Source organism: Gymnodraco acuticeps, unplaced genomic scaffold (genome assembly GCF_902827175.1).
Source record: "Gymnodraco acuticeps unplaced genomic scaffold, fGymAcu1.1, whole genome shotgun sequence".
Lineage (NCBI taxonomy): Eukaryota > Metazoa > Chordata > Actinopteri > Perciformes > Bathydraconidae > Gymnodraco > Gymnodraco acuticeps.
The window spans coordinates 4,092,547-4,104,588 of record NW_022989974.1 but is presented as its reverse complement, the minus strand read 5'-3'; the positions used below and the strand labels follow the sequence as shown (position 1 = coordinate 4,104,588).

The 12,042-nt window shown below is 42.6% G+C and overlaps 1 protein-coding gene and 1 long non-coding RNA gene across 18 annotated transcripts in view; one reads left to right on the top strand and one right to left on the bottom strand.

The window, feature by feature from the left end:
• Window positions 1-12,042, bottom strand: part of LOC117542993 — a 41,605-nt gene that overhangs the window by 3,714 nt on the left and 25,849 nt on the right. Inside the window, exon 2 of the long non-coding RNA XR_004568514.1 lies at window positions 126-220. This is a non-coding gene — a long non-coding RNA (uncharacterized LOC117542993). The remainder of the gene's footprint in view (window positions 1-125; window positions 221-12,042) is intronic.
• The window catches only part of LOC117542991 (membrane-associated guanylate kinase, WW and PDZ domain-containing protein 1-like), an 87,346-nt gene that overhangs the window by 67,114 nt on the left and 8,190 nt on the right, over window positions 1-12,042 (top strand). For all 17 annotated transcript variants that reach the window (XM_034210934.1, XM_034210923.1, XM_034210926.1 and 14 more), the window contains 5 exons: window positions 1,607-1,641; window positions 4,526-4,781; window positions 7,599-7,690; window positions 8,666-8,861; window positions 9,351-9,653. In XM_034210934.1, coding sequence (XP_034066825.1) covers window positions 1,607-1,641; window positions 4,526-4,781; window positions 7,599-7,690; window positions 8,666-8,861; window positions 9,351-9,653 — 882 coding nt within the window. The remainder of the gene's footprint in view (window positions 1-1,606; window positions 1,642-4,525; window positions 4,782-7,598; window positions 7,691-8,665; window positions 8,862-9,350; window positions 9,654-12,042) is intronic.

The window sequence follows — 12,042 nt, the reverse complement described above, 5'->3', positions numbered from 1 at the left end:
TGCTAATCATGTTGACCTCAGTGCCAATTTGAAGACTTTCAGAGGTTGTTTCAAAGTGAAAGGCGTGGTGAAATCAAGAGATCCTTGTCTTATATGCTGCTGTTGTAGTTTGAAACACGTATTACCTTTGTGTGTGTCCTATCTGGATCACATGTAAACATTCATCAGAACGTCAGCAGCTGAGATGTTCCACTTCCTCCAGTAACTGGCACCCCATAATCTAAGGGATAGAGACAGAGAAGGAGGGAAAATAGGGAGGATAAATTATGAATTGTGTAGAGCGAGGGGCTTTGCAGCAACAGAGAGTTTTAACATTTAATGATTTTGTTGCCAATGCAGCAGAAAGAGCCTAAGATGGATGCTTGCATGTTGTTGCATGTGTTAATGTTGCTCCATCAATACTTCCAGTAGGGTTTTCTCTGTGCCTGTTTGGTGTCAGATGTTGCAGGAATGAATATGTTTTAATATGTGTGCCCCTGCTGCTCACACCTCATATTTAACAAAGTAGACGCATGCCACTGCATACAGAACTACTTGATTGCCTTGGCAACCGCAACTCTTTGTCCCAATGTCGTTCATTTGTCTATTTCTGTCCCAACATACTTTGGTGTAGTAAGTGTCAGGAAATAGAGCATCGGGAAGGGAAATTATTTTTCTTGGTGTGTTGCGATCAGGTGGAGACCATATAGGTTTGTGTTGAGATTAGAAACCTACATGTTGAATTAATTGTTTGGCTGTGATGGATGTGAAAAGAACCCCTGTTTAATTGGGAGTGTATATGATTCCCTACACTTGTATGCTGTAAATCCTCTCCCCTGACAACTGGCTCCAAGTATTAATATTTCATTAGCACAAATGAGATTGATCTTCTTGGTGACTCTACAGTATGTTAACTGGTATAAAGAAGATAGAGAGATAGAGACAGATAAGAGGGAGAGAGAGAGTCATGGTGCACGAAAGAAGAGGAGGGGGAGGGAGAAAAAAGAAGGCAGAGAGAAGTTCAGCTTCTCGATGTAAGCCTTGAGCAAAGAAGAGGAGCGGAGAAGAGAGGAAACAGCTCTGTAGTTACGATGTGCATAATAAGGCAGAAGCTCATGCTTTCCTTTGATATGATGCTCAAGCTATTGAGCTTCTTGTCAGTGGGTAATAGTTGAGATTCTGCTGGAGAGCTCGTGCTGGAGAGACACCTGGGAAGTAGACTGGATGGAGGCTGTGGGGGCGTGGATCTGTTGATGCTTGTGGAGACCTGTAGCTTTGACCAGCATTTGAGGGCTGCTGCAGCATAAGTCAGCCTGTCTAATGCAGATAGATCAGTTGCTCCTCTTCTAATAGCACGGGTGAGAGCGCAGAGTGGAGCGGGATACAGCACAGGGGAGGAGATCACTTAGATTAGCGAGCAGCCTAGCGCAGTGTGTTGCTCAGAGAGAAAGGCAACACAGAGGAGGAAGAGCAGGAGAGCAAGTCGGGCCAGCTGTGCTCTGCAGGAACCAGGGTCCATCCGTTTGTTTTGGAGAGTTTTTTTTTTTTTTTTTTTTAATCACAGGGGACAAGGGAAGAACCAACAGGTCATTCATGCTCTCTCTGTCTCTCTGCCGATGTTTTGCAGGAGTGGTGCCAGCCAAGCGTAGTCCAAAGCTGGTGGTAAGTACTACATTCTTCTTTTGTGTGTGTGTGTGTGTGTGTGTGTGTGTGTGTGTGTGTGTGTGTGTGTGTGTGTGTGTGTGTGTGTGTGTGTCCTAGCATTACTGTACTTGTGGGGACCTAAATCTGTTTACACAGTCACGTGTGGGGACTCGCCTCCCTTATGGGGACAAATTGGAGGTCCCCATGAGGGGAATCATTAATTTTAGGGTGAAGACTTGGTTAGGTTTAAGGTAAGGGTTAGGGTTAGGCATGTGTTGGTTAAGGTTAGGATAAGTCTCCAGGAAATGCATGTGTGTGTGTGTGTGTGTGTGTGTGTGTGTGTGTGTGTGTGTGTGTGTGTGTGTGTGTGTGTGTGTGTGTGTGTGTGTGTGTGTGTGTGTGTGTGGTGTCCTTCCTCCAGGTTCTCTAAACACTGTATACATTGTTGTTTAAGGGTGTACAGCAGTGACCATCGACTGGCGGTCAACTGGTAGTCTTTTGTTGAGCCAAATCTGTAAACGTTTAGCCTTGCTTTACAACTTATAAACACATCCCTTTTCTTCCTCCACTCTAAATGATCAGTTATACTGAGTGAAAGGAGAGCTATTTAAAGAACAACAGACATATTTGACTCTTTACTCTATAGGCTTGTCACTTTGAATTGTTGTATTGTTTTCATCCCTATGCTTTTCTTGCCTCTGTTGTCATTTCTCTTTACACCCCCCCCCCCCCATTCCTACCATGCTGCCATCCTGTGACTGATTAAGCATAGCCTAGGCTGAACAGTGTAACAGTGACCAGCTGTTTTGGAGGGCAGCAAAGACAGGAAAAACGGGTTGTGGATGAGGGAGGGGAAGAGCCGTGGGGATATGGTTTGTCCCACAACAGTGAATCACTGTGATAGCCCACAGATACAGAGTACTCACTGAGACAGAAAAGGAGAGAAGGGGACAATGACGGCAGAGTGAGCTGGAAGCAAAGCAGAGGCAGATTTGGGAAGCTGGAGGAGAGATTGCAACAGATTGCAATTTGACCATAGTTGTGACGGATAAGAGAGGACGGGGAAAGAGTCAGGAAGACCAGTTCTAGGAGCAGCTTCAGGGTCTCTTAAGGGACAGTGCAGTTATTCAGGAGTTTAAAATAGCACACGCCTCTTCGTTTTTACGACTCTTCTCAACCTGATAAAAAAATCAATTCAAGAGCTGAAGAGACGCCAGTGCAGCTTTAAATGACTGTCACCCTAATTCACCCCTGGAGAGCCAGCGAGTTATAGTAGAAGGTCGTTTTCTTTGGACAAGTCTCAGCGAAGGTCAGTGATTGGTTCAATTCCCACAACTTGAGTAGAAGAAAACCTTGAATGGTGTCTCTTGATGAAAAGCACCTCAGCTGGCTGGATATTAGCATTAGGATTATTTTGAAATTGTATCAGTCAGGACAGTGGGTGTTACCTATTCAGGTCACATGTCACGGGGGATGGAGGATGGAAGAGGGGTGGGGGCAGTAAGAGGGTTGAGTGGATCCAATAGTAGCACTGCCTGGCTGTCACTTTGGATTAGCTTCCCAGTGAGGAAAAAGCCAGTTTCCCCCTCTCTGTGTTATGTCAGGGAAATGTCACGCTGCATGCGGCTTCGTGTCAGCCCAGAACAACCATTTTGCCTCCAGTTCAGATTTCTAAATAAATGCTCACTGTAAACTCCCATATGCAAGAGAGACTTTGCTGTCTCAACCCATTAGGAAGTCACCAGATCAGACGAGAAGTCAATTTTGCATGGCTGTTGTCCTCATTAAGAAGCATTACTGGATTATTTGACCCACCGTCTCATACAGTGTGATGATTGAGAGACTGTGCCATGACTTCACCATTTCATGCACAGGTTTATTATTCATACCAGATCAAAAATGATACAGTTGTCATATTGGGGCTTGTCAGTAATTGCATTTCCCCAGTAAGGAACATTTTTCATAAAGCTGTAGAGTACTTTGTAATGTGCATCTGCAAGTAATAATGTGGTAATATGTTTATTCTCTGGTTGCAGAATCAGAATGCAAAGATTACAAAAACACTAGGGTGTCTTCAACCACAACAGCAGGCCCCTAAAAGCAGGCCTCTAAGCTGGTTTTAGACAAAAAACTGCCATATGATAAAGCAATGCAAGAGGCTTTGTGTTGGCGGCGTGTTGCTTCATGACACAATAAAAAACGTATTAGGAATTCAAGTTTGAGCAAGAGATCTGAATGCTTATTAGACGCCAAAATGCTGCACAACAGGAAAGACATTTATATTTACTCCGACTGAATAAGGCTGCAATTCACACGAAAAGCTCAGCTCAGTATAAATGCAAATATGCAAAAGGAAAACAGAATAATGTAATCATTAAATGTTGTATTCCACTGTAAAAAAGGCAGATAGTTTTAAGACATTTTAATCTCACTGAGTAGCAACGAAGTGTTCACAATACCCATCTCCTTAGCAGCTGTTGAGATTTTTACACATTCAACTGTTTCAAAACCAACCTTGGTTTAATACACATGTTTCAACGCTAAGGACTTACAGACAGTGAATCATTTGATTCCCAAAACTAGTCTTCTTTGTTAATTGAAATACCTAAACATATAAATCTGTCTTTTTCTCGCAACCATGGAAACCAACCAAGTAATTTCTCCTCCCTCCAAGAGTGAGAGAAATTCTACTGCAATGTGTTAAAAAGATGACCTTGGATGCTTTTTCTTTGTCCTCCATCAACATTTTTTCTCACTCGTCTCCTTCCCTTTTATATCTCGCCCTTGTCATTTCTCACTCAATTATTTTCTCCTCTTTCTGCCCTCTACCTCCATTTTCTGCATACATCCACCCCCGAACCTTACACACATACACCTCTCACTCTGTTTTCTGTCCACCCAGCACCAGCTAGAGAGGAAAGACAGCCAGAGCAGCTCCCAGCACAGTGTGTGCAGCCATCGCAGCGCCCACACCGATTCTCCAGGCCACCCACCCTCTGCCATGCCCAGTGAGGCTGTGGTTCCCACTCCAGCGGCCCCCACCCAGCCTCTGCCAGGCCTGCCCCCTCAGGACCCCGCAGATGGCACCCTCACCCTCCAGAAGAAGCCAGACCCCTTTAAAATCTGGGCGCAGTCCAGGAGCATGTACGAGAGCCGACGTGAGTAGAATCCAATTCTGATTTTTGAAAGGTTTGCTGACTTTGTAGTTTAAAAGCTCAGCGAAGTTTATCCTCTAGCGACATTACAGACCTTTTAACCTTCTATAAGTGTGAATATAGATTAACTGGCAGGAGATGTTAAAGGGATCAGTTTCAAGAAAAAGCTATCAATTGTGTAATGACCTGCCTAAAGAGCTGAAGCTAATACCACACAGTTTCTTTCAAGATATGCTTTTATGTAAGGATTTAAAAAATAACTTTTGCCAAAGTGTTGGATAAGAAGTAAGATACATATAACTATCGTATTTCAACTGTATATATGAAAACTAAAGCGAGCAGCATGTTAACTTAGCATAAAAAGTGAAACCAGAGGAAAACTGACCCTAACCCTGCCTTCAGTCTGCCAACCAGACTCTGGTAAAAAAAAACTCAATCTGCCATAACAGGACTGTTGGTGCAGACTATTTCTGGCTGTAAAGCTACTGGTGGGAGGGTGTTGTTGTCTTCAGACTAAGCTTTTTTGTCCTGTTACCTTAGCAGCGATACGTTGAATTGGTATTGATCCTCTTATCAACTCTCTTCAAAGATGGTTAAAATGTTGATTTATTCCTCATCTTTTGCATTTTTTCTGGTCTTTGCCATGTGTACTGTTGTTATTTTCTTCTGCCTTTTTATTAAGGTATCTTTTAAATGACTGAGTTAAGCACTGTTAATGGTTACTGTATGATTTTCAGATTGGATATGGAGGTCAGGAAAATACGATTAAACAGATAATTGCAGTGAGGAAACTTTAAAAAGTATAATGTTCATTGATTGGATGAACCTTTTTGATTTTAAAAGATTGAAGAGACTTTAATTGAGGTGGTTGTGCTTGGAGTGCTAAAACAATTGTGGAGAAGATGCACGGACTAAAAGAATCACAGCTGTGTATACATTGTGACCACCACAGGGCACATCTCTGCCTTTGTGTGTTTGTGTGCCCTTTTTGTTTACTAAACAATTGTGTGCTTACTGAGTCACAACTGATCGTGTGACAAAAGGTGCCTCCAAGAGAAAAGGGTCCTTGAAAACACACAAGTGCTTGCATGTGTGTCATACTGGCTTTCTCTCGACTGAAAATAATAGTCACGTTAAAAAACCCAGTAAAGGGACAAGACACACTTTACCTTTTTTAAATGCACATAGACAAACGGATCACATTTACATTATCAGCAGCCAAAAAGCTTGTCTTGTGCCCTTTTTAGTCTCTAGAAAAACAGAATATCCAAAACTGGGACACTAGAAAGTAGGCAGCCTCTCTGTAAGAATCCTCAATATAATTTGCAGTCATGGCCTACTCCTGCATTATTCATAGGGAAACACTGTAAGGGTATCAAACCACTTATTTTCTCTTTCTGAGAGACGAGCGTAGGAGAAAGAGGAAGGATCTTCCCAAATAACGGGTTCACCGACTGTTCTGAATTACATCTTTCAGATCCCCTGTACTTGTACCTGTAGTGATATTTCAAAAAAGGATACAAGGTCTGTTTAGGATACATCTCTGTGTTTCCAAAAACACAAAAAAATATATCTTTGTGTTGATGTCTATAGTAGGTGTGCTGTGTTAGCACATCGTGATTGTTGCCGTCACTTTGCAGTGTTGGTTAACAATCATGGCTGCCTGTAGAATCTAGGACTGCTGCTGATTAAATATTAACTGGGCCCACAGAGGGCTGCTTTAAGCTGCGGCTGATTGGTGTATCTGTTTGATAACCCCTGAAGGAGCTGTAGCCCCTTTCTGAGTCGGCGGGGGAGACGCTGTAAAACAAGAAAGGGAGAAGGAGACAAAGAACGACAGAGAGGCTCAAATTCTCTGTCTGTATTTCCATGTGCATGCTGCCACATACACGTACAATAGTGATTTATGATTCCATGCATCCATTGAGTGCAAATGTCAAGAAATATTTCAGTGCCAGTACAATGTGACTGAAAGGTGAGCTTTGGGAAATTCTGCTTGCCATGTCATCGGTCGCTTGATTTGGCAGAAAGCTGCACTGTCAGTTTGCACTTTGTTCACTACTTAACAGTTGAGGGTTATTTAATGTACTGTAAGCTTAACTGTAGCAGTTAAATCCACACACAGTTTTCAGGGGAACTGGAGAGCTGAAGCTAATGCATTCTCTACTGGCCTTGCGTGGCAGCCGTGTCGACAGCAGGAAGGAACGGTCGGTGCCTCCTGTGCCGAATGGCCCTGTGGGTTGAACAGACAGACACCAAATTGCCTGTGTCCTCCGCCACAGTCTGCTCTGTCCACAGTGAGATGCAAATGCACTGGGGGGTTATGCATGTAAGAGCGTTTGATGGTGAAAAGGAGAGAAATTGGTTAAAGTGAAGCTCCTTATCCATGTGTTTAATAAAGGTTCAGTTATACATTTGGGTTAATAATAGGGATCGCTATTGAGTGTGTTTTCAGAGTGCAGGCCGTGAGTATTATGAGTTCACAGCATGAGACCTTGCAGCCTAATTTGGGGTCTATAAATGCGAGCAGGAGTTTTATCTGTGTTGTGTTGAGGCGAGGGAAGGAGCAGCTGTTGACCCTGCCTGCTCTCATTCTGACGCTAATAGAAAAACAAACACCTTGTTGATCAGCGATAACACAACTGGATGGACACAAAATGAGAGGCAAAACATATTGATTTAGAGCAACAAGCATTAGTGATTAGCCTACATAGATGCTAATCAGTCAACGATGAGCAGAAGCAGCAGGTCTTTGGCAGATTTGGTGGTTGAACTCCATGGGGTCCCAATGCCCATAACTGTTGGTCTTGTGTATTTCAGTGCCAGATTGCCAGGAGCAGGACATTTTCCTTTGGCGGAAAGACACAGGCTTCGGCTTCCGTATCCTGGGAGGAAATGAGCCCGGAGAGCCTGTAAGTATCCCCTCCACTTGACCATTAATGGTTTAAACAAGAGCTGAAGATTAAAAATGTTTCAAATGTACACACACTCATACACCCCATCCTCAATATTGCTGATCATTAATTATAAATATCTCTTTAGCTTTGTATGCTTCCTATTTCTATAAGAGGTTCCCTGCTTCGTTGGTTTTCTCCCCTTCCTCCTTTTTATGTGCCGAGTCTGCCTTCAAACCACAGCAGCAGAAAGTCCTTTCTCTCTGTCTAACTGGAGCTCGCTCTCTTGAGGATCATACAGACAGCTTGTTAGGAGAAGCAAAGGCCTTACCCACAATCCCTCTGGTTGTGCGCCATATATTTGTCTTAAAGGAGCAACTAAGAGGGAAACAGGAAGGCAGATATTGAGGAAGAGAGGGAAATAAAATGACAGCAGGCTTCAAGACCCCACAGGAGTTAGTACTTGTTGTTAGTGCCAAAAGGTGTTGCATGGTAGTTATGTGCTTGTTTCTGTCAGAGCCTGTGTTCACGCCCACACAGGCTTCTCCATGGTCCCAAAAGGCTGCTTTGGCCTTCTTTGATTCTCTGTCAGTTACAAATACCTTGAAGTAAGACTCAGAAACGCTGCTGGGTTTAACTGACTAATTTAAAATCAGAAGAAGATAAGTTACATCAAATCAATTGAATTAACTGCAGCATAATGACTCTTAATAATCATAACCATGGATCAGTACCATAATTATAAAAGCTCCTTGATTCACACCACTGTCAAAAAGAATTGCAAAAACATGTATCAGAGGATATCAATGTTTTTGGTTTTAAATGCATGACCCTAGTGTGTTTTCTCTAAATATTTTCTCCCATCCCATATTGGTTATTTGTTTGAACCTACAGTGACCCATATTCACCTTATAGACAACATGAATTACGTTGTTACTTAGCAAAACTAAGAAATCCTTCACAATATGCATTGCGTGTGTTTTCCTCTTCCAGATCTACATAGGGCACATAGTGAAGTACGGGGCAGCAGATGAGGACGGGCGCCTGCGGTCGGGGGACGAGCTCATCTGTGTGGACGGCACGGCGGTGGTGGGCAAGTCTCACCAGCTCGTGGTACAGCTGATGCAGCAAGCCGCCAAACAGGGCCATGTCAACCTCACTGTCAGACGCAAGTCACAGGGATTTGGAGGTGATGAGAGTTTAACATAGAGCAATGTTTAATCATACCTGTAGCATGCAGGCTCACATGCATATTATGTAGCCATCAGGATGCACAACAAGGGGTCAACAATGTGACACTATTACTGGACATAAAATACACATTGTTTTCACACACACACGTAAATAATATGTACACATGACCAAATATGTATACATTTTAATTTATTTATTATCTTATAGTTATGTTATCATTTAATTGTTATCTTTGATTTTATCCTTCATTTTATTAATCTGTGTGAATCTGTGCTATCCTGTTTTTCAATGTTACCCTGTTGCTGTTAAACTACTGAATTTCCCCACGGGGATTAATAAATGTCCATCTTATCTTATCTTATCTATAAACATAAAGACACTGCTTCCTCTGCTTACAGAACAAGATTTCTGACATAAATACGTTAATGAAGTGTTCAAGTAATACTTTTCTAACTAGTTGGATTTCTTCCCCCCCCATCCCCAGTGTCAAAAGGGGAAGGTGAAGTTCCCCCGTCGCCGGCCTCCTCCCACCACAGCAGCACCCAAGCACCCAGCCTGACGGAGGGCAAGCGGACCCCCCAGGGGAGCCAGAACTCTCTGAACACCGTCAGCTCTGGCAGCGGATCCACCAGCGGCATAGGCAGCGGGGGTGGAGGGGGCAGCGGGAGTGCGGTGGTACCTGCCTCCCTGCAGCCGTATGACGTGGAGATCCAGCGCGGAGAGAACGAGGGCTTCGGTTTTGTCATAGTCTCGTCTGTTTCCAGGCCCGATGCCGGCACCACATTCGGTAAGTGAGACACGCTGAGCTGGAGCTAATTAAGATTGACAGCGACTTGAATTAAGTTTGACATTCAAATTAATTTTGTTTACTATAGCCAGACAATTTAGACTTTGATCCGACTCAACGATTAGATTGTTTGGGCATTTGTAATATGTATTGGTGCACGTTACGTGAAAAGAGTTTTTCTGAAGATCCTTATTTCTGTCTGTGATGAATTTACTCTCAGACTGTGAGCAGCATGAACAAACAACTATAAAGCAGCAATATCCCTTAGGGTTCTATAAAGCAATATCAAAAATACTTTCAAACTTTAAATGTCTTAAACTATACCCCTGCAGTGTTTTGCAGAGTGCGCCAAGATCATTCAGAATGTTTTTAATAACACATAGAATGCAACTAAACATCCATTTCACAATTGCACTGTCAAAAGTATGAAAGTAAGAGAGTAGACCAGTACAGATGATATACATTTTATCATTATATTATCTTTTCAGTACTTCCATGCAGTTTATTTACAAATAAATAAATAACTCAACCTTAATCAATCAAATCAGAAAACCATTTAAGATGACAGATTATTAAATTAAAATGTATTTTTGGCTGGAAAAGAACACTTAACTATTGTGAGGATGCGCTTCCGAAAAATCACACTTTTACAGTATAGGTGCTAATGTCTCCTGACAATCAGATACCAAATATCCAATAACATAAGACAAGGGAGATAAAATAGTCTTTGATTTCACTCAATTCAATTTAAGATGTTTTCCCTTTTTAAATCAAACCAAATTCAATGCTTTCTGAGCCTTTTGTAGACATGCAGAACATGAAGAATTGTATCTCCAGAGTCAGAGCATGAACAGCCTTATGCAAAGCTATAGCAAAGAAACATGTCCACAAGTATATGAACCACTGAGTGAAATGATTGATGCCATCTTGTGGCAGAACCACAATATTAAAAATAAATTGAATTTACTCCAGTTTATTAATAGCAGGCAACTGGCATGTGACAGGAGTGAGCTTAATGCCACAGACCGAGATCACAAACCTACTATGATGAGCTTAGGGATAAAGAAATCTCCTCATGTGTGGAACACGCTCCCTCAGGATCAGGCCGGCTGCAGCTTTATCAAAACACCATCATCACAGACTCATGCCTCACAGCTGCCCTCACCGATTCATTCAGCATCTAATAGAAGTCTACTCAGCACACTCCGTAGCTGTCTATACCATTTACGCGTCACAATAAAACAACAGAAATAAAGTTGGTCAGGAATTGATGAGGAATTGCAGATGTCCTCCTGAAATTTTTTTGGTATTAACCTCTGAATGATGAATGTCCGATAGCAATGTCATGCCCTAGTAAGCCATTATGATGATGTACTGTGGTGTGTCAGAAGCAAATCGCAAGAATGGATGAGACGTTAGCAACACTGACTGCCCAGAGAAAAATCATTGATCCCATGGGCTAATGTTGTTACTCTGCAAAATGCAAGACTTAATATGTTATTTATAGTGACACCAGAGAGAGTGCAAGTCAACAACCTTGTCTAAACGTCTTCTAGTCCTTATGAGATTCCAGTTTTTGCTTTTGCTTCACTGCACTCCCATGCTCCATCACTATTTCTCTTGGGACGATGAGATGAATGGATTAAGGGCTTTCATGTGCTGATCTTGGATCTCTCTATAGCATCCTGCACACACTCTCCTAATGGGTTCAAACCAACTCGAGCTGAAATCTGACAGAGGAATGTGTATTACTAAAAAAAAACACAACATGGCTCTGAAGATTCTTCCATCATGATTTGTCAGTCTCAAGATGAACACAGCAGTTTCAGCTGGTTCAATCTCCCCTAGATCATGGATACATAAACCATTTTTCTCCCAGTCCAGCAGGGCCCATCCCCCCTGATCCCTTCCTGCTATGACCTGGGGTTGGGGTTGTGTTTAGCAGATTGAGCATTAAATCCTGGCTACTTGGCACACCCTGCAATGTCCCACATCTCATTATTTAGATAGAGTGACAGGATACAAACGCATTTTTCAATCAAGACTGAGGGGAGGGTAGCTGCAAACTGAGGTGATGTAATAAATATGGATGATGCAAAGATTCTGGATGGAAGATGGGAGCACAGGGAGGAGCAGAGATAACGGGAGAGAGAGAAGAACTGGAGATCCTGAGGGACTGTTCAGACCTGTGTAAACAAGATGTGCAGTATTGAACACGGTCACTCAGGTGCAGATGTATTTCTTGCAATTGACCACATGACTAGCGCCATATGTGAGCTATAGGCTGCACATCTCACATCAGAGTTAATCCTGGGGAATCTTCATCATTTTTTTTGAGCTGGTTAAGATGCCACAGCTCAATAACCTGAACAGCTCCACTGCAGCAGCA